General features: G+C 39.0%; 1 protein-coding gene across 3 annotated transcripts in view; it reads left to right on the forward strand.

The window, feature by feature from the left end:
• Positions 1-24,918, forward strand: part of NFATC3 (nuclear factor of activated T cells 3) — a 136,584-nt gene that overhangs the window by 93,507 nt on the left and 18,159 nt on the right. For all 3 annotated transcript variants that reach the window (XM_042919554.1, XM_042919556.1, XM_042919555.1), the window contains one exon: positions 10,032-11,039. In XM_042919554.1, the coding sequence (XP_042775488.1) occupies positions 10,032-11,039 (1,008 nt within the window). The remainder of the gene's footprint in view (positions 1-10,031; positions 11,040-24,918) is intronic.

The raw sequence follows: 24,918 nt of genomic DNA on the forward strand, positions 1-24,918 counted from the left end.
CAACAAATGTATATAATTAGAAACTGAAATAAGGGCTCTGATTAAAAGGGATACAATACTATAGGTAAAAATAACAGAGGGACCCTTGCTTGGGTTAACTGCTTGAGAAAACCAGGATATATGTGTATATATGTGTGTGTGTGTGTGTGTGTGTGTATACGTATATATACATACTCTATATATGGTATATATAATGTATGTAAAAATAATACTGTCTAAGCCCTTTGTGTATTTATTCTTTTAATCCACATAATAGACCTTTATAGTAGGTTATTATCTTATTTTACAGAAGAAGAAACTGAGTGGCTAAGTTATATGCCCAGAGTCTCACAGTCTTAGAACCACATGTCAAGCACAGGCAATCTGGTTCCAGAGTCTGGGCTCCTAACTGTTAAGCTAGAGTACATCTCAGATAAGTAATATTGCCCTCTCCATTTTGCAAATATGTGAACCAAGGTCACTCAGCTAGTAAGTGGCAGAGGTGAGATTTAAATCCAGGCAATCTGGCTGTAGGGGGAAAACATTCCAATTAAAGGTAGCAACATATACGAAGGTCGTGTGGTTGGTTGGATAATGGAGTATTAAGAGTTCTAAAATGGGGCACCTGGGTGGCTCAGTCTGTTGAGCGTCCGACTTCAGCTCAGGTCATAATCTCATGATTCGTGGGTTCGAGCCCCGCATCAGGCTCTGTGCTGACAGTTCAGGGCCTGGAGCCTGCTTCGGATTCTGTGTCTCCCTCTCTCTCTGCTCCTCCCCTGCTCACACTCTGTCTCTCTCTCAAAAATAAATAAAGGTTTAAGAAAAAAATTTTTTTAGAATAAAAGAGTTGTAAGAAATGAGCTTTAACGGAGAGGTGACATGATCAAATATGTATTAAAAAATTTTTTTCAGGGCACCTGGCTGGCTCAGTTGGTAGGGCATGCAATTCTTGATCTCAGGGTTGTGAGTTTGAGCCCCACATTGGGTGTGGAGCCTACTTTAAAATAAAATCATTTTCTCTACAATATATGAATGTATCAAATTAACATTTTGTACACCTTAAATTTTACACAATGTTATATGTCAAATATTTTCAATTAAAAAAAAGTTAAAAATAGGGGCGCCTGGGTGGCTCGGTTGAGTGCCTGCTTGACTTTGCTCAGGCCACGTTCTCATAGTTTATGAGTTCAAGCCCCACATCGGGCTCTGTACTGACAGTGAAGAGCCTGCTTGGGATTCTCTCTCCTTCCCGCTCTGCCTCTCTCTTTAAATAAATAAACAAACAAACAAACTTCAAAAAACAAATAAAATAGGGGTGCCTGGGTGGCTCAGTCGGTTGAGTATCTGACTTCGGCTCAGGTCATGATCTCACAGTTTGTGAGTTTGAACCCCGTTTTGGGCGCTTTGCTGACAGCATGGAGCCTGGAGCCTGCTTCGAATTCTATGTCTCCCCCTCTCTCTCTGCCCCTCCTCTGCTCACTCTGTCTGTCTGTCTGTCTCTCTCTCTCTCTCAAAAATAAAGAAACATTAAAAAATTAAAAATTAAAATCATTTCTCTCATATTTCTACTGTTTTCTTATAAGATGTCAATGACCAGTTTAGTCTTTCCTCAGATTACTATGGAGAGTGAGATTTGTATGGCAGAGACCCAAGAAGGTTAAAAATATGCTTCAGATAACTAGAGCGTTTTGAATATACAGAAGAGACAACATTAATGATAATAAAGCATATCAGGTTTCTGAGAAAGGTGGGAAGGAATATAATTTCAAATATAAAAGTTGGAATGGGCCTTAGTTGGGAGAAGGAAAGGAGGGAAGGTAAAGATGAAAAAGATGGATATATATTAGGTTTATAAATTTAATAGTGGAGAGTTTAGGGAGTTTCCATATAATAGCATTGACTTTTTTTTCTTTAAAGAATGACATGCAGTCTTTTGTGAGTAGAGGGAAGTGTGGGTGTTTTGGCAGTTTGAAGAATATGGACAAGTTTGAAATAGTTGTAAAGAAAGGGGGGAGTAAGTTACCACAGAAATATAATTGGACTCTGGGCATGATCACAGGGTACCTTTAATGTTGATATTAATGAATTTATGAATATTAATTAGCCCGGCTGTGTAACTTTCTTAAGCAGCACTCAGATTCTTTAGGGCAGGTGGTAAAATATTAATAGTAGGGTTCCTCCAGGGTGATATTTATTAAAGACATACAGTCCAAGAATGTTATCAAATGCTGTGGAGATGAGAGACTATAGAATCTAACCTGAATAAGAAAGAAGAGGAGCTTCTGGGACTGTTGAAACAAAAAAGGCAGAGGTGTGCCTGGGTGGCTCAATCAGTTAAGTGTCAGACTTTGGCTTGGGTCATGATCTCACGGTTCATGGGTTTGAGCCCTGCGTTGGGCTCTGTGCTGACAGCTCAGAGCCTGGAGCCTGCTTCGGGTTCTGTGTCTCCCTCTCTCTCTGCCCCTGCCATCCTCCTGCTCTGTCTCTCAAAAATAAAAAAAGTAAAAAAAAAAAAAAAGCTCAGGATAAGTGAATAGAGGTTTTGATTGCTACCATCATAGTGGTAGTAATTGAACAAAGAGAATGTAATGCCCTTACATTATCAGCTCATGAGTTGGGAGGACAACATAAAGGCAGAGTCCTGGAGGGCATTCTATATGAGAATGGAAATCATTGGGGCCCCAGAGTGCAGAAAGAATTTTGGATTGGACTACAACTGTCATCACTGGGCTTATGATTGACAAAATACAAATCAGGTGGCACACACTAACAGAAGGAAGAATAGATCAAGAAGTGTTTGGACAGCCCTTGTTCTGGTTGATTACTATCTTTTCTCTGTAGCATTTGGCTTTTTTCATTTTTTTCTAAAGTGAAATTTGGAATAAAATCTTTACAAAAGCAAATATATTCCTGTGAATTTATTTTTTAAAACAGACAAGTTGAAATAATTTCAAACACCCAAAATTGTCTTCCACTCTGAAATTGTTATTCTGTCCTAGATCCTTTTGATCCATTTATAGACACAATTTAAAATAAAAATTGGGAGTGCCTGGGTGGCTCAGTCGGTTAAGCGTCTGACTTTGGCTCAGGTCATGGTCTCATGGTTCATGGGTTCGAGCCCCATGTTGAGCTTTGTGCTGATAGCTCAGAGCCTGGAGCCTGCTTCGAATTCTCTGTCTCCCTCTCTCTCTCTGCCCCCCCCACTCATGCTCTGTCTTTGTCTCTGTCTGTCTCTCAAAATAAACATTAAAAAAAGTTTTTTTTTAATAAAAATGGGACCAAAATGTATACAGTATACTAATTTTGTAACCTAAACATTTTTATTTTGCTTCATGAACAGATAGAGTTTTATAGAATTTTAATAGCTTCTCATATTCTAGTTTGTGATACTTATATTAGAGTTGTTTGTTGTATTAATTTGTATGAACTATTTATATTAAAGATTTTAGCCTTTTTTTGTTTCTGACAATTCTTTTAAATTTTACTTACAAAAATTTTAGATATTCAGAAGTTGCTTCTTTATTATTCAAGGATTTGTCCATTTGTTACTTTTTTGACAACCCTCTAGCAGTAGCAGTCTGACCACTATAAATATCCAATGAAAGAATAATCAGTTGCAAATGGCTAACTGTTCTGAGTTTTTTGTTTTGTTTTGTTTTGACGTTTATCATTGAAGTATAGTTGATGTACAATACTTTGTCACTTTCAGGTGTAATAACTTATTTTTTATTAAAATTTTTAAAAAATGTTTATTTTCAGAGAGAGTGCATGCATACACACACACACACACACACACACACACACACACACACAGAAGCAAGTGGGGGAGGGGCAGAAAGAGGAGGGTGGACAGAAGATCCAACGTGGGTTCTGTATGGACAGCAGAGAGCCTAATGTGGGGCTCAAAGTCATGAACCATGAGATCATGGCCTGAGCTGAAGTCAGATGCTTAACTGACTGAGCCACCCAGGTGCCCCTGTTATAACTTTTTTTTAATTAGAAATTACATTTAGTGGGGCACCTGGGTGGCTCAGTTGGTGAGCATCTAACTCTTGATTTCGGCTCAGGTCATGATCTCATGGTTGTGGGATCGAGTCCTGCATTGGGATTAGTAGTGCAGAGTAGTGCAGGATGAGTAGTGCAGAGCCTACTTGGGATTTTCTCTCTCTCTTAGAAAAAAATAAACTTAAAAAACAAAGAAATTGCAACATTAAAAAAAAAAGAAATTACATTTAGCACTATTTGTCCAATAGTCAAGTTTACTTAGTAATTTGAAGACTGTTCCCAGTATTATGTGTATGATTCACAAATTACCCTAATTACAGAACCCTTCCTTAGTGGCGTTACCTGAATTTCTGCCCAGCCACTAGCTTCAGACCTTCTGATGTGGGAGCCCTCTTTTCCACCCCAGTATCCCTGAAGCTTTTGAGGGAATATACCTCCCTCTGAGGCCTAGCAGTAGTTACTTGTGACTGGACGTACCATGTGATCTCTAGTTTTAGACTAGTGGGGCTTTAGGGGACAACATTAGAGATAAACTTTCATGTATAATATTTTACCTGTAGGAAAGTGTATTCTATGTTCTAAATAGTTGATTGGACAGACTTTTGGATTGTGATTCTTTATTTGGGAGAGAAAGCCTGCCTTACAGTTAGGTCACACTCAGCTCTGCCATAGACTGTACCCTCTTGGTTAATCTCTATACAATGAAGGCATAAGTCTAAAGCAGGGTTTTTCAAATTTAAATTGTTTTACTCCCCAAACAAAATCTTAGGCAAAAAGGCAATATATAAAAAGGATAAAATCTAGCTTTGATACTCTGGTTGTACTAGAAGGGGGAAATCCAGAGAGCTCCAGCTCTTTGAATGCTACTCTTCTACATCCACTACTTGAAGAAGACAATGAGGCTTCTTATGGTTTCAAAAGCACTAGACCAGGAGATTTTTTTCCCGAGAATGAGGATATTTAACACAAAAGGTAGAGTTAATCTGTTTCTAAAATTCAACTCATTCTAGTTATGTACGGTCTCTTTAACTGTACTTCCCTCCAAATAAGAATAAATTACTATAGACTGTCAATCAGGACTTCTTAGATTTGGTTGGAGTCTTAATCCTTTATAGACAAAAAGTGACAGTTGATTTGGCAGAGTGAAAGTATACTCAATTTAGGAAAGCAGAACTCTCAATCTGAGTACACAGATGTGGGTCAGGAACATAAAAATAAAGATTGGATCATGCAAAAAAAAAAAAAAGATACTATGTTACAGTTTTTAGTCCCTCTGTCTCCTTTTTAGTGCATGACAACCAGTCACTTAGGTAACCAAGGGCCTTACCTGCTCCATTCAGGATTAATTAAGATGAGAGTAGGCTTTTTTGCATATTCTCCCTCTTTTATATAGAAATGTAACTCTGCATATGGAATTTACTGTGACTTTCCTGGGACCGGAGTAGGAGCTGAAGTAGAAGAGGAAAAAAGAATCCAATAGTCCAGGGGAAAAGTTCTAGTTGTGCTAAGGTCAGAAAAAAAAGTGAGTACGCCAAAACATTAGAGAGGTTGGAGTTGTTAGATATGGTGAACCACACTTGAAATACACTTGAAATACCTGAGCAAGAATCAGAAACTGGATGGAAGCCTAGTTTAGAATGTTAACTTTGGTGCAGAAGCAATAAGAAGACTCATGATACACTTTTTCTCTTTTAAGTGTTGTCTCATTGTTAGGAGTGGGCTCACCAGTTGGCACATTGTTTATTTTGTGTGAGAGAGAGAGAGAGAGAGGGAGAGGGAGGGAGGGAGGGAAGGAGGGAGGGAAGGAGGGAGAGAATCCCAAGCAGGCTCCACGCCATCAGCGCAGAGCACCGCACACAGTGCTCGATCCTACAAACCATGAGATCATGACCTGAGCCGAGCGACCTGGTTCGCTTAACTGAGTGAGCCACCCAGTCACCTCAGGGCTATTTTAAATCTTACTTTCATTTCCTCAGATTGAGAACATGCTTTTGTGAGGAGACTTGTACTTGATGGGTTTGTTAAATGGCCAGATGAGGTTTGACCATGCTTGGCTTCTCACTGTTACTTTCTTTTGACATAAAATGAAGTACTTACATTTTAGTGAAGATCATGAAAATTTTAATTATGTTAGTTTAACTCATACAAACTTGGAACAATGAGATGTCAATTTAGGAAAATTATTTTAAAAAAATTTTTTTAATGTTTATTTATTTTTGAGACAGAGACAGAGCATGAACAGGGGAGGGTCAGAGAGAGAGGGAGACACAGAATCTGAAGCAGGGTCCAGGCTCTGAGCTGTCAGCACAGAGCCCAACGCAGGGCTCAAACTCACGGATCGTGATATCATGACCTGAGCCAAAGTTGGACACTTAACCGACTGAGCCACCCAGGCGCCCCTAGGAAAATTATTTTTATTTTTATTTATTTATTTTTTTTAATTTTTTTTTTTTAACATTTATTTATTTTTGAGACAGAGAGAGACAGAGCATGAACAGGGGAGGGTCAGAGAGAGAGGGAGACACAGAATCTGAAACAGGCTCCGAGCTCTGAGCTGTCAGCACAGAGCCCGACGCGGGGCTCGAACTCACAGACCGTGAGATCATGACCTGAGCCGAAGTCGGCCGCCTAACCGACTGAGCCACCCAGGCGCCCCAGGAAAATTATTTTTAAATGAATTATAGTACTTCAGTAGGAGGATAAAGTTGGTAACTTTTAGAAAAGTGGACTGGAAGAAGTATTGCCCAAGAGAAACAATAAAGTCCATTGCTTTGACATACAAAAAATTAACTGATGGTTCTTTTCTGTTTTGATAAACATATTAAATAAAATAAGCAAAATACATTGATTTCTATGTTAAGCAGTCCTTTCACCAGGTAGATCTTAAATCATCTTAAATACATTTTTTGATGTGATAAAGGATAGTGGTTGGTATTCATAGCCTCTGCTTGTGTGATGGAATGATGAACTATAATCTTTCTTGTTAATATAGTATAGTGCAGTGATTAAAAGCATGGACTTTGAAGGCAGAAAAACCTGGATTCAGGTCCTTGTGATACCACTTTGAGATTTAGTGTCTTCAGGGGTAATAATAATCCTTGCCTCTTAAAGGTTGTTTTGAAGTGAATTAGGACTTTTGGGTACAAATGACAAAAACTCCATTCAAGCTAGCTTAACAAGAAAAATTGTATTGGCTCATGTAACTGGACAGTTAATTGGAATGCTGGCTTTAGGCATGCTTCAGCTCAAGCAATGTGGTCCCAGGGCTTAGGCTTTCTCTTCATCTTAACATTGCTTTTCTTTCTGTTGGCTTTGCTCTAGGGCAGGCTTTACTTACATGGCATCTCTAGGTTTGTTTCATCTTCATAATTAGCAATCCTAGAGAAGAGAGCTGGTACCTTCCCCCACCCACACACACTTCCATCTAGATCAGTCCTGGGGTCACACTCAAGTCTTTGGTTCAGTCCTGTTGTTGGCATTTGTAGGGGTTCTTATGAATTTTGGATATTAAACCCTTTACAGAAGTATTATTTGCAAGTAGATTTTCCATTCTGTGGGCTATCTTTTCTCTGTCTTGATAGTGTCTTTTCATGGTCAGAAGTTTTTAATTTTGATGAAGTCCAATTTATCTGTTTTTGTTGTCTGTATGTTCAGGGTATGTGATACTTAAGAAACCATTGCCAAATCCAATGTCATGAAGCTTTTTTTGCCCTTTGTTTTTTTCTTAGAATTTGGTTTTTGCTCTTACGTTTAGGTCTTTGATCCACTTGAGTTAATTTTTGTGTATGATTCTCGGATAAGGTTCCATCTTCATTACTTTGAATGTGATGTCCCATTGTTCCTGTACCATTTGTTGAAGAGACTGTTCTTTCCCCCAATGAATAGTTTTGGCACCCTTGTATGAAGAGCAATTAACTGTTTATGTTAGGGTTTCCTTTTGGGCTCTCTATTCCATTGGTCTATACCTCTGTCCTTAGGCCCGTACCACTTGGTTTTTATTACTGTAGCTTTGTCGTAAGTTTTGAAATTAGGAAGTGTGAGTACTCTGTCTTTGTTCTGTTTCAAGATTGTTTTTGACTATTTGAAGTCCCTTGGGATTTGGTATGAATTTTTGGATAAGTCTGTTTCTGCAAAAAACATAGTTGGGATTTCATTGAATCTGAAAATTGTTTTGGAGAGTGTTGCGTTCTTCGTGGTTAATTAAGTCTTTCAGTCCATGACCCCAGGGTATCTTTCCATGTATTTAGGTCTTCCTTCATTTCTTTAGCACTGTTTTGTAGTTATGAGTGTATAAGTTTTGCCTACCTTGGTCAAATTTATTCTTTAGTATTTTATTTTTTGATGCTATTGCAAATGAGGTTGTTTTCTTAATTTCTGTTTCAGATTGTGTATTGCTAGTCTATAAAAATACAGTCGATTTCTACATGCTGATTTTGTGTCCTGCAACTTTGTTGAATTTGTTTACTAGCTCTGACAGTTTTTTTGTGCATCCCAGTACTTTTTTGATCACTCATTATTCCTCTTGTAAATGTACCTGATGATGGTTGAGGATGAAATGAGGTACACATGAGGTGCCTCAGATGAGGTTCCTCAGATGAGGTACATGTGAAAACCGTTGTAAACTAGAAGCTCTATGAATATTAGATTCATGATCTCTGGTATATGATGCATTATGCAAAAACAGTGGACTGGTAGGTTTCAGATCAGAGATTGCAAATTCAACCTTTTTTATTAGGCTGTAGAGTTTGGGGTATCTTAAAAACTCATTTATTTTTTAAAATATTTAAATTTTTTTAATGTTTATTTTTGAGAGAGACGGAGACAGAGTGTGAGTGGGGGAAGGGCAGAGAGAGAAGGAGTCACAGAATCTGAAGTAGGCTCTAGGCTCCGAGCTGTCAGCACAGAGCTCGACAAGGTGCTCAAACCCACGAACTGGGAGATCATGACCTGAGCTGAAGTCAGACGCATAACTGACTAAGCCACTCAGGTGCCCCTATTTATTTATTTTGAGAGAGAGAGAAGGGTGAGCATGGGAGGAGCAGAGAGAATCCCAAACACAGAGCCTGATGCAGGGCTCAATCTCACAAACCATGAGATGACCTGAGCCGAAATCAAGAGTCAGTCACTCAACCAATTGAGTCACCCAGGCGCCCCATAAAAATCATTTATTTTTAAATAGGTAATGTATATACTTGGTTAAAAACATTGAGATTGTGGGGCTCCTGGGTGGCTGGGTCGGTTAAGCGTCCGACATCGGCTCAGGTCACGATCTCACGGTCCGTGAGTTCGAGCCCCGCATCGGGCTCTGTGCTGACAGGTCGGAGCCTGGAGCCTGCTTCCGATTCTGTGTCTCCCTCTCTCTCTGCTCCTCCCCTGTTCATGCTCTGTCTCTCTCTGTCTCAAAAATAAACGTTAAAAAAAATTTAAAACAAAAAACAAAAAACATTGAGATTGTGTATTGCTAGTCTAGCACAAAAATTTACAGAGTAAAAAGTAAATCTGCCTCTTGCTCTTATTCCCTAGTTACCTAGTTTTGTTCCCAGCAGTAAACACGGCAGTTACCAGGTTTGTGTATCCATACCTATATAAGCAAAAACATATGTACATGTACATATGCGTGTATATATATACACACACACACACACACACACACACACACATATACATATATATATACACACACACATACACTGTATTTTAAAAGAATTGTGATATGTACACATTGTTCTGCACCTCACTTTTTTTTGTTACTTAGGAATGTATTAGAGGTCTTTCCACATCTCTTCATAGAGTTCTATGTGGTACTGTTTTTTTTTAATGTGAATACTTTTAGAACAAGAACCACTCCCTGTTGTCTTTTGCTTGCTGACTTCACATATTTTATGTTATTTGCCTTTCCTGAAGGCATTTGAATTTTTTTCGAAGGCATTTGAATTTTTAACCCCTGACTTGGATACATGCTATAGTTATGTAGCCTAGAATGAAGTCCTTTGATAATCATTGTATGTATTATGTAATAACGTTTGCTTTAATCATTTTCTTTTTAGTTTTGATGAAGCAAGAACACAAAGAAGAGGTTGACTTGTCTTCAGTTCCGTCATTGTCTGTGCCTCATCCTGCCCAGACCCAGAGGCCTTCTTCAGACACAGGACACCCACATAACAGTGTACTGTCAACACAGAGAAGCTTGGTTTGTCCCATCCAGCAAACATATGCATCCATGGTAACTTCATCTCATCTGCCACAGTTGCAGTGTAGGGATGAAAGCGCTGGTAAAGAGCAGCATATGTTACCTTCTTCAGTCATGCACCAGCCTTTTCAAGTCACACCAACACCTCCTGTGGGGTCTTCCTATCAGCCTATGCAAACTAATGTTGTGTACAACGGACCAACTTGTCTTCCAGTTAATGCTGCCTCTAGTCAAGAATTTGATCCGGTTTTGTTTCCACAGGATGCAGCTCTTCCTACTTTAATAAATCTTGGCTGTCAACCATCGTCATCCATACCTTTTCATTCTTCAAATTCAGGCCCAACAGGACATCTCTTAGCCCACACACCTCATTCGGTACAGACCCTGCCTCATCTGCAGTCAATGGGATACCATTGTTCAACCACAGGACAGAGATCTCTTTCTTCTCCAGGGGCTGACCAGGTCGCAGGCCAGCCTCCCCCTCAGTTACAGCCCATTACATATGGTCCTTCACATTCAGGGTCTGGTACAGCAGCTTCCCCAGTAGCCTCTCATCCCCTGGCTAGTTCACCACTTTCTGGGCCACCATCTCCTCAGCTACAGCCTATGCCTTACCAATCTCCTAGCTCAGGAACTGCCTCATCACCATCTCTAGCCACCAGAATGCATTCTGGACAGCACTCAACTCAAGCACAAAGTACAGGCCAGGGAGGTCTTTCTGCACCTTCATCCTTAATATGTCACAATTTGTGTGATCCAGCTTCATTTCCACCTGATGAGGCAACTGTGAACATTAAGCCTGAACCTGAAGAGCAGGAACCTAACTTTTCAACAATTGGTCTACAGGACATCACTTTAGATGATGGTAAGTTCATCTTTCTGTTCTTCAAGCAGTGAAGATCCAGGAACTTTCTTCTCTGATAGTCTTAAAAAAGTTACCATGGATTGCTTATTGGCATATGGCCTATGGTTGGGCTTTTTTTTTTTTTCTTTAATAGTTGTTGTCACTAGAAATATGTTAAAGACTGAGAATAGACATGAAAATTTATACTTTGAAATCTAGTTTACCACTAATACCTACTGCAAAAAGTAAGACTTTGAATCATAGTCTCTTACCCATTTGTGATGGAACTAAGGACATGAGATTTATTGGGCATCTCTTCTTTTAGAACATACAGTTGGTCACAGTGTCTGGAAAATGGAATTTAGTAAATATTGCTACATGCCATCTATTTGGAAGGCACCGATTTAGATGCTGGGAATACTAGGAATATGTTTAGATAGAGTTCCTGTCCTTGAGACTCACACAAGTAAAGAACTTGTTGCTCTCTGGCTCTGCCAGCTTGCTGAGTCAGATAGTGGTGATGGTGCAAGACCAGATTGGTTGGCTGTAGCTGGTACAGCTGTTGGCACCAGGATAAAAAGAAGCTATTTATATAAATGTAGCAAGTTGGTATACAGACCTCTTTTTAAATTAGAGAACAAACTCTAGAATATTAATTATTTCAATAATTGAAAATTCCCCAAGATAGGATTTTCATGTAATGACTTAGAGTTTATTCTTGGCTGTATCATTTATGTGGTAGTGAAGTTTTGCCTAAATAGGAATTTAGTGAAAGCTACCTGTAACTGTTGTTCATCATGAAAATTCTAACAATTCTAAAAACATCGATATAGAAATTTAATTCTCTCTCTGAATCTGTACTTTTTTGTATAGAAAAGTAATTCTTTGTTAGCCATCTCTTTTACACATGTGGAGGAACTGGGTTTACTGCTTAGTTGCAAAGCTGGTGTTACATCCCAGATTCCAAACATAAGGGGAAAGGAAGGTAAATAAAATGTGGCATCCCCACTCCCAGGGCTTCCACCAGATCAGTACATAGCTGACTTTATAGCACAGTGGGTCTGGGACACTTATAACCAAGATCTAAAAAAAGCATATTAGGAGATCATCTGAGAGATGTGACAGATTCCTTAAGAAAGATTCAGCAATGGGGCGATTGGCTGGTTCAGTCAGTAGAGCATGTGACCCTTGATCTTGCGGTTGTGAGTTTGAGCCCCACATCAGGCCTAGAGCTTATTCAAAAAAAAGGAAGAAGAAGCATTCAGCAAAGGTTCCCTGAGGAGATGACATTTGAGCCAAGTCTTAGAGGATTGAGTATATGTTTTCAGTAAATGAGTATCAGAGGGCAAATCAGACAACATAAGCAGAAACAGCTGTGTCTGGGAAAGCATGATTATCAGTGGGTAAATGGCATAGTAAAAGATGGCTTTCAAAGCCACAAGGGGATGTGCCAGGTAATTTGTGTGTAAATATAAGATACAGTTGACGCTTGAACAACTTGGGGGTTAGGGGCACCTACCCTCACTCAGTCAAAATATCCACATATAACTGTCAATTCCCCAAAAACTTAACTAGTAATAGTGTACTATTGATTGAAAGTTGATTGAAAGCCTTACTGATAACATAAACAGTTAACACATATTGGTATGTTATATATATTTTATATTATATTCTTATGGTAAAGTAAGCTAGAGAAAAGAAAGTGTTACTAAGAAAATCATAAGGAAGAGGGGCACCTGGGTGGCTCAGTCCGTTGGGCATCCGACTTTGGCTCTGGTCATGATCTCACAGTTCGTGAGTTCGAGCCCCATATCAGGCTCTGTGCTGACAGCTCAGAGCCTGGACCCTGCTATGGATTCTGTATCCCTCTCTCGCTCTGCCTCTCCCTGGCTCACACTCTGTCTTTCTCTCAAAAATAAGTAAACATTTAAAAAATTTAAAAAAGAAAAAATAATCATAAGGAAGAGAAAATACATTTACAGTTCTGTGCTGTGAAAAATCCACATGTAAGTGGACTCTTATGATTCAAACCCATGTTATTCAAGAGTCAACTGTATATGTGTAAACTCAAGTATCATCTACAATTTGAATAGTATTTTCCTATTCATTATTTCATTTGATCCTTATTAATCCTGTCTCTGACCTAGATAGTGATGATTTAAAGAACTGAGCTTTCTAAAGGTCACACGTCTGTTAAGTAGGAGCTAAGACTGGAATCAGATCTTTTCATTCTGGTCTTTTTCTTGCAGCAGTATAGCTGCCTTCCAGCAACAGCAGGCCATGGTGGTTAGAACTCTACTAAAGAAGGTCCCTCAAGCTTTTTTTAATTCCTAGAGGAACATGTGTGCAGAACTTCACTACATGTACACATATTCACAACTGTACCTGATCTGTCACGTTTGTATTGGGAGTACTTGATGGCTCTTGTATAAGTGTCTTGCTGTGCTTTTTCTGCACAGCTGGCATAAGTGTCATACTTTAGAGCACCAGGTAGAGAGGAGGCTTCTACTTTGATGCAAAACAGGTTTGAAATAAGTAAAAGATTTTCAATTGAACATAGGCTTTTAAAAATGTTACCTATTCATTCTTGCAGCAGTTTTAGACTATTCATCATGCTTTTAGGGTGTATGTTTAGAATTTTAATCCCTGAAACAAGGGTTGAGACCTTGAATGATAACCTACCACCCATTTGTGATGGAACTGAAGGCACGAGATTCATTGAACACATCTCAAAGTGTATTCTAGCTCATTTTCTTTCCGAATGAACCAAAAAAGGACAAAGGTGGTGGAACTTACTCTATCACAGATAGAGTGATATTTTGGGGGCAACAAATTGGAACCTTCTAGAAAGGTTTTGTTAAAATTTTATTTCACCTTTTGAATATGTGAAAATGTGTTGCTGATGAGGCCTATGAGGGCACGTATAAAAAAAACCTTCATTTTTGCTCCATTCATTGTATAAGCCACACAATCAAGTAAAGTTCCCAAATTGTAGCCCTACAGAGGATGAAGACTGGCTATTGAATTCTTTGCCACCTATCATGAGACTTGACAGAACCTCAGTGGTGCTAGCAATAATTAAAGGGGGCAGGGACGAAAATGCAGTCCTGGGCACCTTGAATTGTTAGATGTAAGAGATTTGCCAACTAACTCATTGATAATGTTATTTTGATTTGCCTTTGAAGGTAAAATTCTAGGTACTTAAAAAATCCTACAAGGGTACCTGGGTGGCTCAGCCAGTCGAGTGTCCAACTTTGGCTCAGGTCATGATCTCACAGTTCATGAATTCAAGCCCCGCGTCGGGCTCTGTGTTGACAGCTCAGAGCCTGGAACCTTCTTCGGATTCTGTGTCTCCCTCTCTCTCTGCTCCTCCCCCACTCATACTCCGTCTGTCTCTCTCTCTCTCTCTCTCTCAAAAATAAATAAAAATATATTTTTTAAATGTTTAAAAAAAACCCTACAGTTCTGCAAAGTTTTAGTATAAAGTCATTGAAAAACAACAACATATCTCATAGGCCTGGCACTCCTAGCATTTTAATGTCCCCTTTCTGGCTACCTTTAAAAGGAAGCCATGAAACATCCCAAAAAGGATTAGAAGCACTTAAAGTGAACTTAGCAGTTAGCCTAAGCTCAGATTTTATATTAACTTTTCTATATTGTGTTAAATATTAATTTCTACTCTACAACTAGAGGACACAAATAATTTTTTTTAATTTGTATTATACTAGTTAAATAAACTTAAATATACTAGTTTAAATATACTTAAATATACTAGTTAAATATACTAATCCTAAGAACTTTTTAAAAAGTGTTTGCTTATTTTTGAGAGAGAGAAAGAGAATCTCAAACAGGTTCTGCACTGTCAGCACAGAGCCTGATGCGGGGCTTGAACTCAGGAACTGTGAGATCATGACCTGAGCCGAAATCAACAAGAGTTGGGTAGTTAACCCACTGAGCTACCCAGGTGCCCCTAATCCTAATAACTTGTGTTAAGCATATTTCTGTTTTATATTTATTTAACCCTCATTAAAAAAAAATCCCATTAGAGATTTTAAAAGATTAAAGATAAAATATCCTTTTTATTTTACAATTTTTTTAATGTTTATTTTGAGAGAGAAAGAGGGAGAGAGAGAATCCTAAGCAGGCTCCATGCTGTCAGTACAGAGCCCGACACAGAGCTTGATCCCACCAACCGGGAGATCATGACCTGAGCTGAAATCAAGAATTGGATGCTTAACTGAGTGAGCCACCCAGGCACCCCTATTTTGCAGTTTTTAATAAGATGGAGTCAAGAATCATTCAGTCATTACTTGTGACTTTTAGAAATGTGGACATTCACACCTTAATTTTTTATTATAAATTTAGTGACATTTAATAGAGAAGATATTAGTGCCCCTAAGCTCAGAAATTGAAGACTTACAGAGCTAGAAATACCTCTCATACAGCTCTCTCATTTTATAGATGAAGAATCTGAGTTTTACAGAGCCTAAGGTTTTCGTTCAGGGTAACACACAGTTAATAGCATATAAAGACTAAAGCCCGGGGCACCTGGGTGACTCTGGGTTGAGCATCTGACTCAATTTCAGCTCGGGTCATGATCCCAGGGTTGTGGGTTCGAGCGCCTCATTGGGCTTTGTGCTGAATGTGGACCCTGCTTACGACTGTCTCTCTCCCCCTCTATCCCTTGTCCCCACTCTCACGCTCTCACTCTCTTTAAAAAAAAAAAAAAAAGACATGACTAAAACCCAAGTCTCCTGGTTCCTGCTTCAGTATTTTAGGTGTTTTTCATGTTTGTTATCCGTCTGTGAATTGAGACTGCTGCTGTAGAGCAAGCCAAATATGTGAAAGAAACAGCCATTTTCTGCATAGAGTTTCTGTTTGTGAGAGGGACCAGGGTAGTTTTAAATTCTCACTATAAAAGAATTTTAAAAGACTCTCTGACACTACAGTTCTCTCTCCTCCTCTTTGACACCAGGGTTCATACTCTGGTATCTTTAGTGATACTGTATTCCTGTTCGTCTCTTCCTTTTTACCTTCTTTGGATCATCTCTGGGCCTTTTGAGTTCTGGCTACCCTTATTTTATGTGGGCTCTGATGCCTCTGGAATCATGCAAAACAAACCTAATCCTTCTTGTAATAGCCCTTCACATTTGTGAAATCTGATCTCTTTCCCCATCTTAAAAACACTCCAGCAACTTCACCTTTCCCGCACCATCACCACCCTCTGCTTAACCCTGGTGTTTTAATTCCTTTTTGTTATGAAGTAGGGGAGCATACTGTAGCCAGCTCAGAGTGTATTGGGACTATCACCTTCCTTGTTCAGAAGTCTTTATTGTATCAATATGGCCTGAGGTCAGGGGATTTTCTTAGCTCCATCTTACTGTTGATTTAGTGAGTCATAAGTAATGCTAAATCACATCCTTTCTCTCCCCACTCCCTACCCCTTGGGTTTTTGCATATGTTGGTTTTGGAACCCAAGACTAAACTTTACAATTATCCTCTTTCAGTTTCATGGAAGTGATTTTGGCCCCTCATATTCCATACTTAGAAGAGTCCATTTCAGCATAGAGTGGCTCTCTCCTCAAAGCATATCTTCGGGAGAATAACAACAGAATACTGATTTTTACCAAGTGATGTTTTCTTTCAAGAAGTCCTCTTGGAAGTTTGTAACATGTACTTACTCAACGAATTCGAACATTGTTCAAAACTCTTGCTATTTCTTTTTTCTTTGCTGCCTAAATGTACCATTGCCCCTGCTTGAAAACTCTGCTCTTGGTGTGCCGGGGTGGCTCAGTCGGTTGAGCATCCAACTTTGGCTCAGGTCATGTTCTCATGGTTCATGAGTTCTCGCTCCACCCTTCCCCCACTCCCACTCTCTCAAAAATAAACATTAAAAAAAATACATTTCCTATTTTAAAAAAAGTGTGCTCTCTACATCTATAAAATTATCAGTGAGTTTCTACTCACATATTACAGTTTGTATGTCTGGAGTTGTTATTTTTCCTAAAAATTCCTTGTGCATTATAGGGTGTATGTCCCAGTCTTTGGACCAAATGATACATATTAAAACAGTACAGAAATATAGAAATTGTCACAGGTGTGTTTTAAGCATTTTAATTAAGATTGTAGTATTGTTAAACTAGACTGTCTTTCACCTTTAAATACAGGCCCATTTAATTTCTGATTGAGCTGAATCCCGTTACAGCTTTCCATTAGAGTCCCTGAATTCCCACCCATCCTCCTTTGTTCACAAACTAAGAGAGCTGCAGCTGCAGCTTTTCAGCAGAGAAGAGGCTCCATGTTAAATATAGCCTGACCTACTGCTGTGGTGAAAACTGACACTGACACTTGCAGGCTCTGTGCAATAACTTGCTGATCCTAAATGTAGGGCAATTACAAACTTGACTGTAAACAGGAACTCCAGACGTGACCTCAGATACTGCAGTTCAGTATATAAGTGATAAGCAGAAGTGCCTACTTTTGAGTAGCAAGGGAATGATGAACACAAGATTAAGGATGGGGAAAGCAAGAGGCTGGTATGAGGAGCAGAGGTAAATATTGTCAGTGTTCTTTTCTACCTGTTGGATATTAATTTCACTGCTGTTTATTGTATTCAAGTAAAATGAAATAAAGCCATACATAGCTGATGGTGAGAATGGGCCACAAATGAGGTATTTAATCACTTTGGGGCACTGAGGTAAAAGGGAGGTAGAATGTACTGAACTTTCTCCTTTAATTCTTTTTTTTTTAACGTTTATTTGTTTTTGAGACAGAGACAGAGCATGAACGGGGGAGGGTCAGAGAGAGAGGGAGACACAGAATCCATGGCAGGCTCCAGGCTCCGAGCTGTCAGCACAGAGCCCGATGCGGGGCTTGAACTCACAGACTGCGAGATCATGACCTGAGCCGAAGTAGGACGCTTAACTGACTGAGCCACCCAGGTGCCCCTGAACCTTCTCCTTTAACTGGGACTCTGGATAACTCATGAGTCCTCGTCTAGGAAGCATGCATGTACTCCTGAACATCAAACATATTTATGATGAATAATTCCAGAGGTAGGAAAGTTCCATAAATAATGCCCAGGTAGGCTTTGGATAGTGGCTCATACAGAACAGACCATGATGGGGATTCAGGACCTTAGACATAGCAACTCTTAGACATATGATAAGAAAGTTTAATTTCAGAACCAATGAAGCAACTGCAAGCATTTGAGATCTTTTATTTATTTATTTTTTATTTCTTTTTCACATTTATTTTTTTTTGAGAGACAGAGACAGAGCATAAGTGGAAGAGGGGCAGAGAGAGGAGACACAGAATCCAAAGCAGGTTCCAGGCTCCAAGCTGTCAGCACAGAGCCCGACGCAGGGCTCGAACCCACAAACCGTGAGATCATGACCTTAGCCTAAGTTGGACGCTCAACCGACTGAGCCACCCAGGTGCCCCAGAAAAGATCGTTTATTTCTTATGTCAAGTGTGTCTGTAATCTCCATAGACACAAATTAACTGTACTCCATTCGAACAAAAATTTTTCTTTGAATCAACTTGACACAAATTTGTATATAAACTAGGAAAAACCCAAGATAGGCTACCACTAAATAACTGGCATATATCACAGCATATCAAAAGACTTCAAAAAGGGTGCCTGCCTGGGTGGCTCAGTCAGTTGAGCACCTGACTCTTGATTTCAGCTCATATCATTATCCCAGGGTCATGGAATCTAGCCCCAAGTGGGGCTCTGTGTTGAGTGTGGAGCCTGCTTAAGACTCACTCTCTCCCTCTCTCCCTCCCTCAATCCCCCTCCCTCTGCCCCTCTCCCCTGCTCTCTCACACACACTCTCTCTCTCTCTCTCTCTCTCTCTCTCTCTCTCTCAAATAAAAAATGAAAAAGCCTTCAAAACTATAAGCCTTTAAGAACTATATTTAGGGGTGCCTGGGTGGCTCAGTTGGTTAAGCATCTGACTTCGGCTCAGGTCATGATCTCACAGTTCATGGGTTCAAGCCCCGCATCAGGCTCTGTGCTGACAGCTCAGAGCCTGGAGCCTGTTTCAGATTCTGTGTCTCCCTCTCTCTTTGCCCCTCCCCTGTTCACACTCTGTCTCTGTCTCAAGAATAAACATTAAAAAAAAAAAACTATATTTAAAAATAATTAATGAGGGACATCTGGGTGGCTCAGTCAGTTAAGTATCTGACTTTGGCTCAGGGCATGATTTCTTGGTTCGTGAGTTCAAGCCCTGCATCGGGCTCTCTGCTGTCAGCACAGAGCCTGCATTAGATCCTCTGTCCTCCTCTCTCTGTGTCCCTCCCCCACTTGGGCTTTCGTTCTTTTTCAAAAATAAATACACTTTAAAAAATGAATTATGGTTACTATTTCTTGATAATCATTTTTTGAGCTCTTTGGTAGTATAGTAGTAGCTCATTAGTTCTTCCCAACAATTTATGAAAAGTGAATTATTAGCTTTATTTTTAGAGATGTGGCTCAGAAAGCTTAACTATTTTCCCAGTGTTATATGGCCACAAACACTGGGACTGGCATTTGAATCCAAGTCTGCCTGAAATTTAGATTGTCTGAAATGTTCAGTGGTTTCTGAAATAGCTATGATTGATTATAATCTCACCTTTATAAACACAATAAATAGTAACTCTTGGGGCACCTGGGTGGCTCAGTCAGTTGATCAGTTGAGTGTCTGACTTTGGGTCAAATCATGATCTTGTGGTTTGTGAATTCAAGCCCCACATGGGGTTTGCTGCTGTCAGCACAGAGTCTGCTTCAGATCCTCTGTCCCCCTCTCTCTGCCCCTCGCCCACTTGCACTCCTGTGCACATGCGCTCTCTCTTTCTCTCAAAAATAAACATTCAAAAACAAAAAATTGTAACTTCCTTGTGTCTTCCATGTGTAAGATACAAAACCAGTGTCTAAAAATGTATTATGTTTTAAAATTTATATCTTGTTTTTGAGTTCCTTTGGAGATGGATCATTCACAAAGAGAAAAATATTTTAAGTGAAAGAAATAATTTTAGGCTGACCAGTTCAGCTTTTTATGGTTTGGTGGGAATTGATAGTTCTGTGGCTTTGTGTGACAGGGTTAACCTCTTGCCATGGATCTTAGCTTTTGATAAAACATAGATTAAATATACTCAAACAGCTTTTCTCTGAAGATATCTGATTTTAAAAAGGGTTTTTTTTTTGTTTTTTTTTACATTACCTACCGTTAGCCTGTCTATCTGGTCAGGAAGAAAAGTATGAAACTCTTTAAGTTCTGGTGGAAGATAGGATAGGGTTGAGAGTGTTGGGTACAGGCAATCTAGCTTTACATCTATAAGAATCGTAATAAATTAAGTCCCTTATAATCATATTGTGTATTTAAAAGCATCTGTAGATGGTTTTATGTAGAATGGGAGTTTTAAGGTGCCTGGGTGGCTCAGTCGTTAAGCATCTGACTTTGGCTCTGGTCATGATGTCAGAGTTCATGAGTTCGAATCCCACATTGGGTGAGCATGAGCCCCGCTTCGGGTGAGCTTAAGTCCCACATCATGTGAACACGAGCCCGTGAGCCCTGCTTCTCTCTCTCTCTCTCTCTCTCTCTCTCAAAAAAAAAAAAAAAAAAATGCTAAAGGTACAACAAAGTACATAGTGAAAATTCTCTCTCCTAGGTACCTAATTGTCCTTTGTATGGACAGTTGGGTTACCAATTGCTTGGCTGTCACCAAAGGGGTATTTTATGCATTCGTAAGCAATTGTGTACATTTTTTCCTTATTTTTACTAGTATAGTATGTGTATTGTTCAGCATTTTGCTTTTCCTATATGTTGACTCTTGGACATTTTTCAGAACTGTACTTTTATCTATTTAATAAGTATAATAAATAACTTTTTACAGATTTCATTTCCTACCTTTTTATAGACATCTGTGTATGTTTGTATATATGATAAATTCCTAGAAGTATTTTGAGAAAGATTGCCAGGTTGTCTTTCATAAAAATTTTACCAATTTATAGGGCACCTAGGTGGCTCAGTTGGTTAAGCGTCCAACTCTTGGTTTTGGCTCAGGTCATGATCTCACAGTTTCGTGAGTTCAAGCCCTGAGTCAGGCTCTGTACTGGCAGCATGGAGCCTGCTTGGGATTCTCTTTCCCTCTCTCTTTCTGCTCCTTCCCTACTTGCACTGTCTTTGTCTCTCTCAAATAAATAAAACTTTAAAAAAAATGTGGCACGTCACTTAAAAAAATTTTTTTTACATTGCCACTGCCATTGTAAGAGAGTATCTTCACCAGCACATTCTGCTGTCAGACATCTTATTTGCCAGTGGGATAACTGGAAAATAGTTTCTTGATACAATTTTTTTTTAGTTTATTTTTTTTTTATTTTTATTTTTTTAAATTTTTTTTTTTTCAACGTTTTTTATTTATTTTTGGGACAGAGAGAGACAGAGCATGAACGGGGGAGGGGCAGAGAGAGAGGGAGACACAGAATCGGAAACAGGCTCCAGGCTCCGAGCCATCAGCCCGGAGCCTGACGCGGGGCTCGAACTCACGGACCGTGAGATCGTGACCTGGCTGAAGTCGGACGCTTAACCGACTGCGCCACCCAGGCGCCCCTTTTTCTTTTTTTTTTTTTTTTTTTTTAAATTTTAGTTTATTTTGAGTAAGAGAGAGCGCGCACACAAGTGTGCACAAGTGGGGGAGGGGCAGAGAGCGAGGGAGAGTTAGACTCCTAAGCAGGCTCTGTGCAGAGCCTGATGTGGGGCTCAAACTCACCAACTGTGAGATAGTGGCCTGAGCCAAAATCGAGAGTCGGATGTTACCCCACTAAGCCACCCTGGTACCTGCTTCTCAGTATAATTTTAGTTTACACTTCATTTAGGAGTAAGATTTGTGTACCTTCTCATGTGCTTAAGAGAAAATCTTTGTCACAAATCTGTGATCTCTGATAGTATTTATTTACTTTTCTATTTGATTATTAATCCTTTCTTACTCACTTATAGAATATAGAAGCTCTTTATGTCTTAGGTTCCTTACCTCATTGAGCTAGGAGTTGACAAAAGTTTTTCCCCAAGGTAACATGAGTTCTTTACATAAAGAATTTTTTTTGCATTTATATAACTTATAAATCATTTGTTTTGTCTCCCATAGCTTCTATGATGTTGTAAATCTTTAATTGATCAGGAATTTATTTTGGTGGAATGTCTGAGAAATTGATCCTGGTTAGAAAAAAGACTGTAGGGAAGCAAGGGCAGCAACAAGAAGGCCAGGTAAAATGCTATTGTAGTAATCTAGGCCAGAAATGATGTTTTAGACTGGTGGTGAAATAAGGGGCCTTCAAATGGTCTGATTTTGGATGTATTTTAAAGACAAAGCCAATAGCATTTCCTGACAGATTCCATATAAAGTATGAGAGAAAAAGTTAAAGATGATACCAAGGGTTGTTTTGTTTTGTTTTGTTTCTGAGAAACTGGAAAGATGGAGTTGCCATCACCTGGTATGAGGAAGGCTATAGATGAAGCAAGCTTTGGAGAAAGATCAGGTGTTCAGTTTTGGTTGTGTTGCGTTTAAGATACTTGTTGAACATTCAAGTAGAGAAATCAAGTAGTCAGTTGGATGAATGAGTCTAGAGTTTGGAAGTGAGTTTTAGACTAAAGATACAAATTTGAGAGTTGAGGGCATGCAGATGGTATTTGAAGCCATGACACTAGATGAGGTCACTAAGTGATAAGTTACTTGTCTTGCTTTTATCAATCTAAGTATATTATAATTGTGTTTCTTTATAATGTTGTAGAGTGACTGCACATACCTTTCAGGAGATTCTACCTTCTTTGAGTAAATAAGTAAACAGATTCACAGAGATTAAATGACTTCCTTTGGGTCACCATTACTGTAAAGGATGAAACTAGCGTTCCAAAGCCTTTATTTTTACATGCCCACCAGGCCATGGCCTTGTTTGTATAAACCAGAAATATCTATATATTGATTAGGTGGGTAAAGAAAGCAGCTTAGTCAAGTGGAGAGGCAGCTTGGACAAGTAGGAAATTTTGCTCATCTTTCCACAAACATATTTCAGGATTTGTAAATATTTATTTATTTAATGTTTATTTATTTTTGAGAGAGAGAGTGCACGTGAGCAGGGGAGAAGCAGAGAGCAAGGAAGACAGAGGATCCGATGCAGGCTGTCCACTCACATCAGAGAACCCGATATGCGACTTGAACTCACGAACTGTGAGATCATAACCTGAGCTGAAGTCAGATGCTTAACCCATGCACCCCAGGATTTGTAAATAGTTAACTTGTTAAAACTTTGAGATAAAAAGGAACAAATTCTGTATTCCAGATTTTAAAATGGTAAGAGGAAGTTACATCTGTCATGTCTTGCTTTGAGTTAATGGTTAGAGCTGTGAAAACCTAATTCAGTCTTTTCATATAGTGTTTTCCTATGAGAAAACCCAAGATTTGTGTTTGAAATTTTTTTTAATGTGGTAAAATGTACATAACCAAAAATTTAGCATTTTAAGTGTACAGGTCGGTAGCATTAAGTACGTTCACAGTATGATGTAACTGTCACCACTATCTTGAGAACTTTTGCCTCACTCTAAACAACAATTCTGTACCCATTAAGCAGTTCTCCCCACCTCTCATTCTCCCCACCTCCAGCCTATGGTAACTTCTACTTTCTGTTTCTATGACTTTACCTGCTCAAGGTATCTCATGTAAATAGTGGAATCATACAACTTTTGTCCTTTTAATGTTTGGCTTATTTCACTTGGCATAATGTATCCACAGTTCAGCCATGTTGTAAGCATATATCAGAATTTCTTTCCTTTTTATGAATAAATAATATTAACATTTTATGTGTAATCACATACTGTTTATCCACTCATCTGTTGAAAGACATTCGTCTCTACCTTTTGACTGTTGTGAATAACTCTGCTGTGAACATTGGTGTGCAGGTATCTCTTTGAATCTCTCTTTTCAATTCTTTTGGGTACTGGAGTGGAATTGTTGGGTTATATGGAAATTCTTTGTTCAACTTTTTGAGGAATTGGTGTTTTTCCCACAGTGGTTGCACCATTTTACATTTACAGTGTATTGAGGGTTCGAATTGCTCTACATCCTTGCCAGCACTTATTAATTTCCATTTTAAAATAATAATAGCCATACTGAATGGATGTTAAGTGGTATCTCTTTCTGATTTTGATTTGCATTTCCCTAGTAACTAATGATGCTAGGCACCTTTTCATAAGCTTTTCTTTCTTTCTTTCTTTTTTTTCTTTTTTTTCTTCTCATGGTCTTTTCTTGTTTAATCATTTCTATTTCTTCTCTGGGAAAACAGTCAAATCTCATTTTCTCATTGTTTTTTTGTTGTTGAGTTGTAGGAGTTCTTGATACATTTTGGATACTCATCTCTTACTTGACGTATTATTTACAAAAATTTTCTCCCACTCTTTGTGCTCTCTCTTCACTCTCTTTTTATTTTTTTTAAGATTTTTTTTTTTTTTAATTTTTAATCTCTACACCTAGTTTGGGGCTTGAACTCACAACCCAGAGATCAAGAGCCGCACTGTGCTCTACTGACTAAGCCAACTAAGTGCCCCACTCTGCACTCATGATAGTGTCCTTTGAGGTTTTTAATTTTGATCAAGTCCTTGTAATCCATGTTTTCTTTTATTGCCAGTGCTTTTAGAGTTCTATTTAAATCTCCAGGGTCATGAAGATTTATTTACCCCATGTTTTCTTCTTCTAAGAGTTTTATAATTTTATTATTATTTTTAAAAAATTATTATTGGGGGCGCCTGGGTGGCGCAGTCGGTTAAGCGTCCGACTTCAGCTCAGGTCACGATCTCGCGGTCCGTGAGTTCGAGCCCCGCGTCGGGCTCTGGGCTGATGGCTCAGAGCCTGGAGCCTGCTTCCGATT

This window comes from Panthera leo, chromosome E2 (assembly GCF_018350215.1).
Source record: "Panthera leo isolate Ple1 chromosome E2, P.leo_Ple1_pat1.1, whole genome shotgun sequence".
NCBI lineage: Eukaryota > Metazoa > Chordata > Mammalia > Carnivora > Felidae > Panthera > Panthera leo.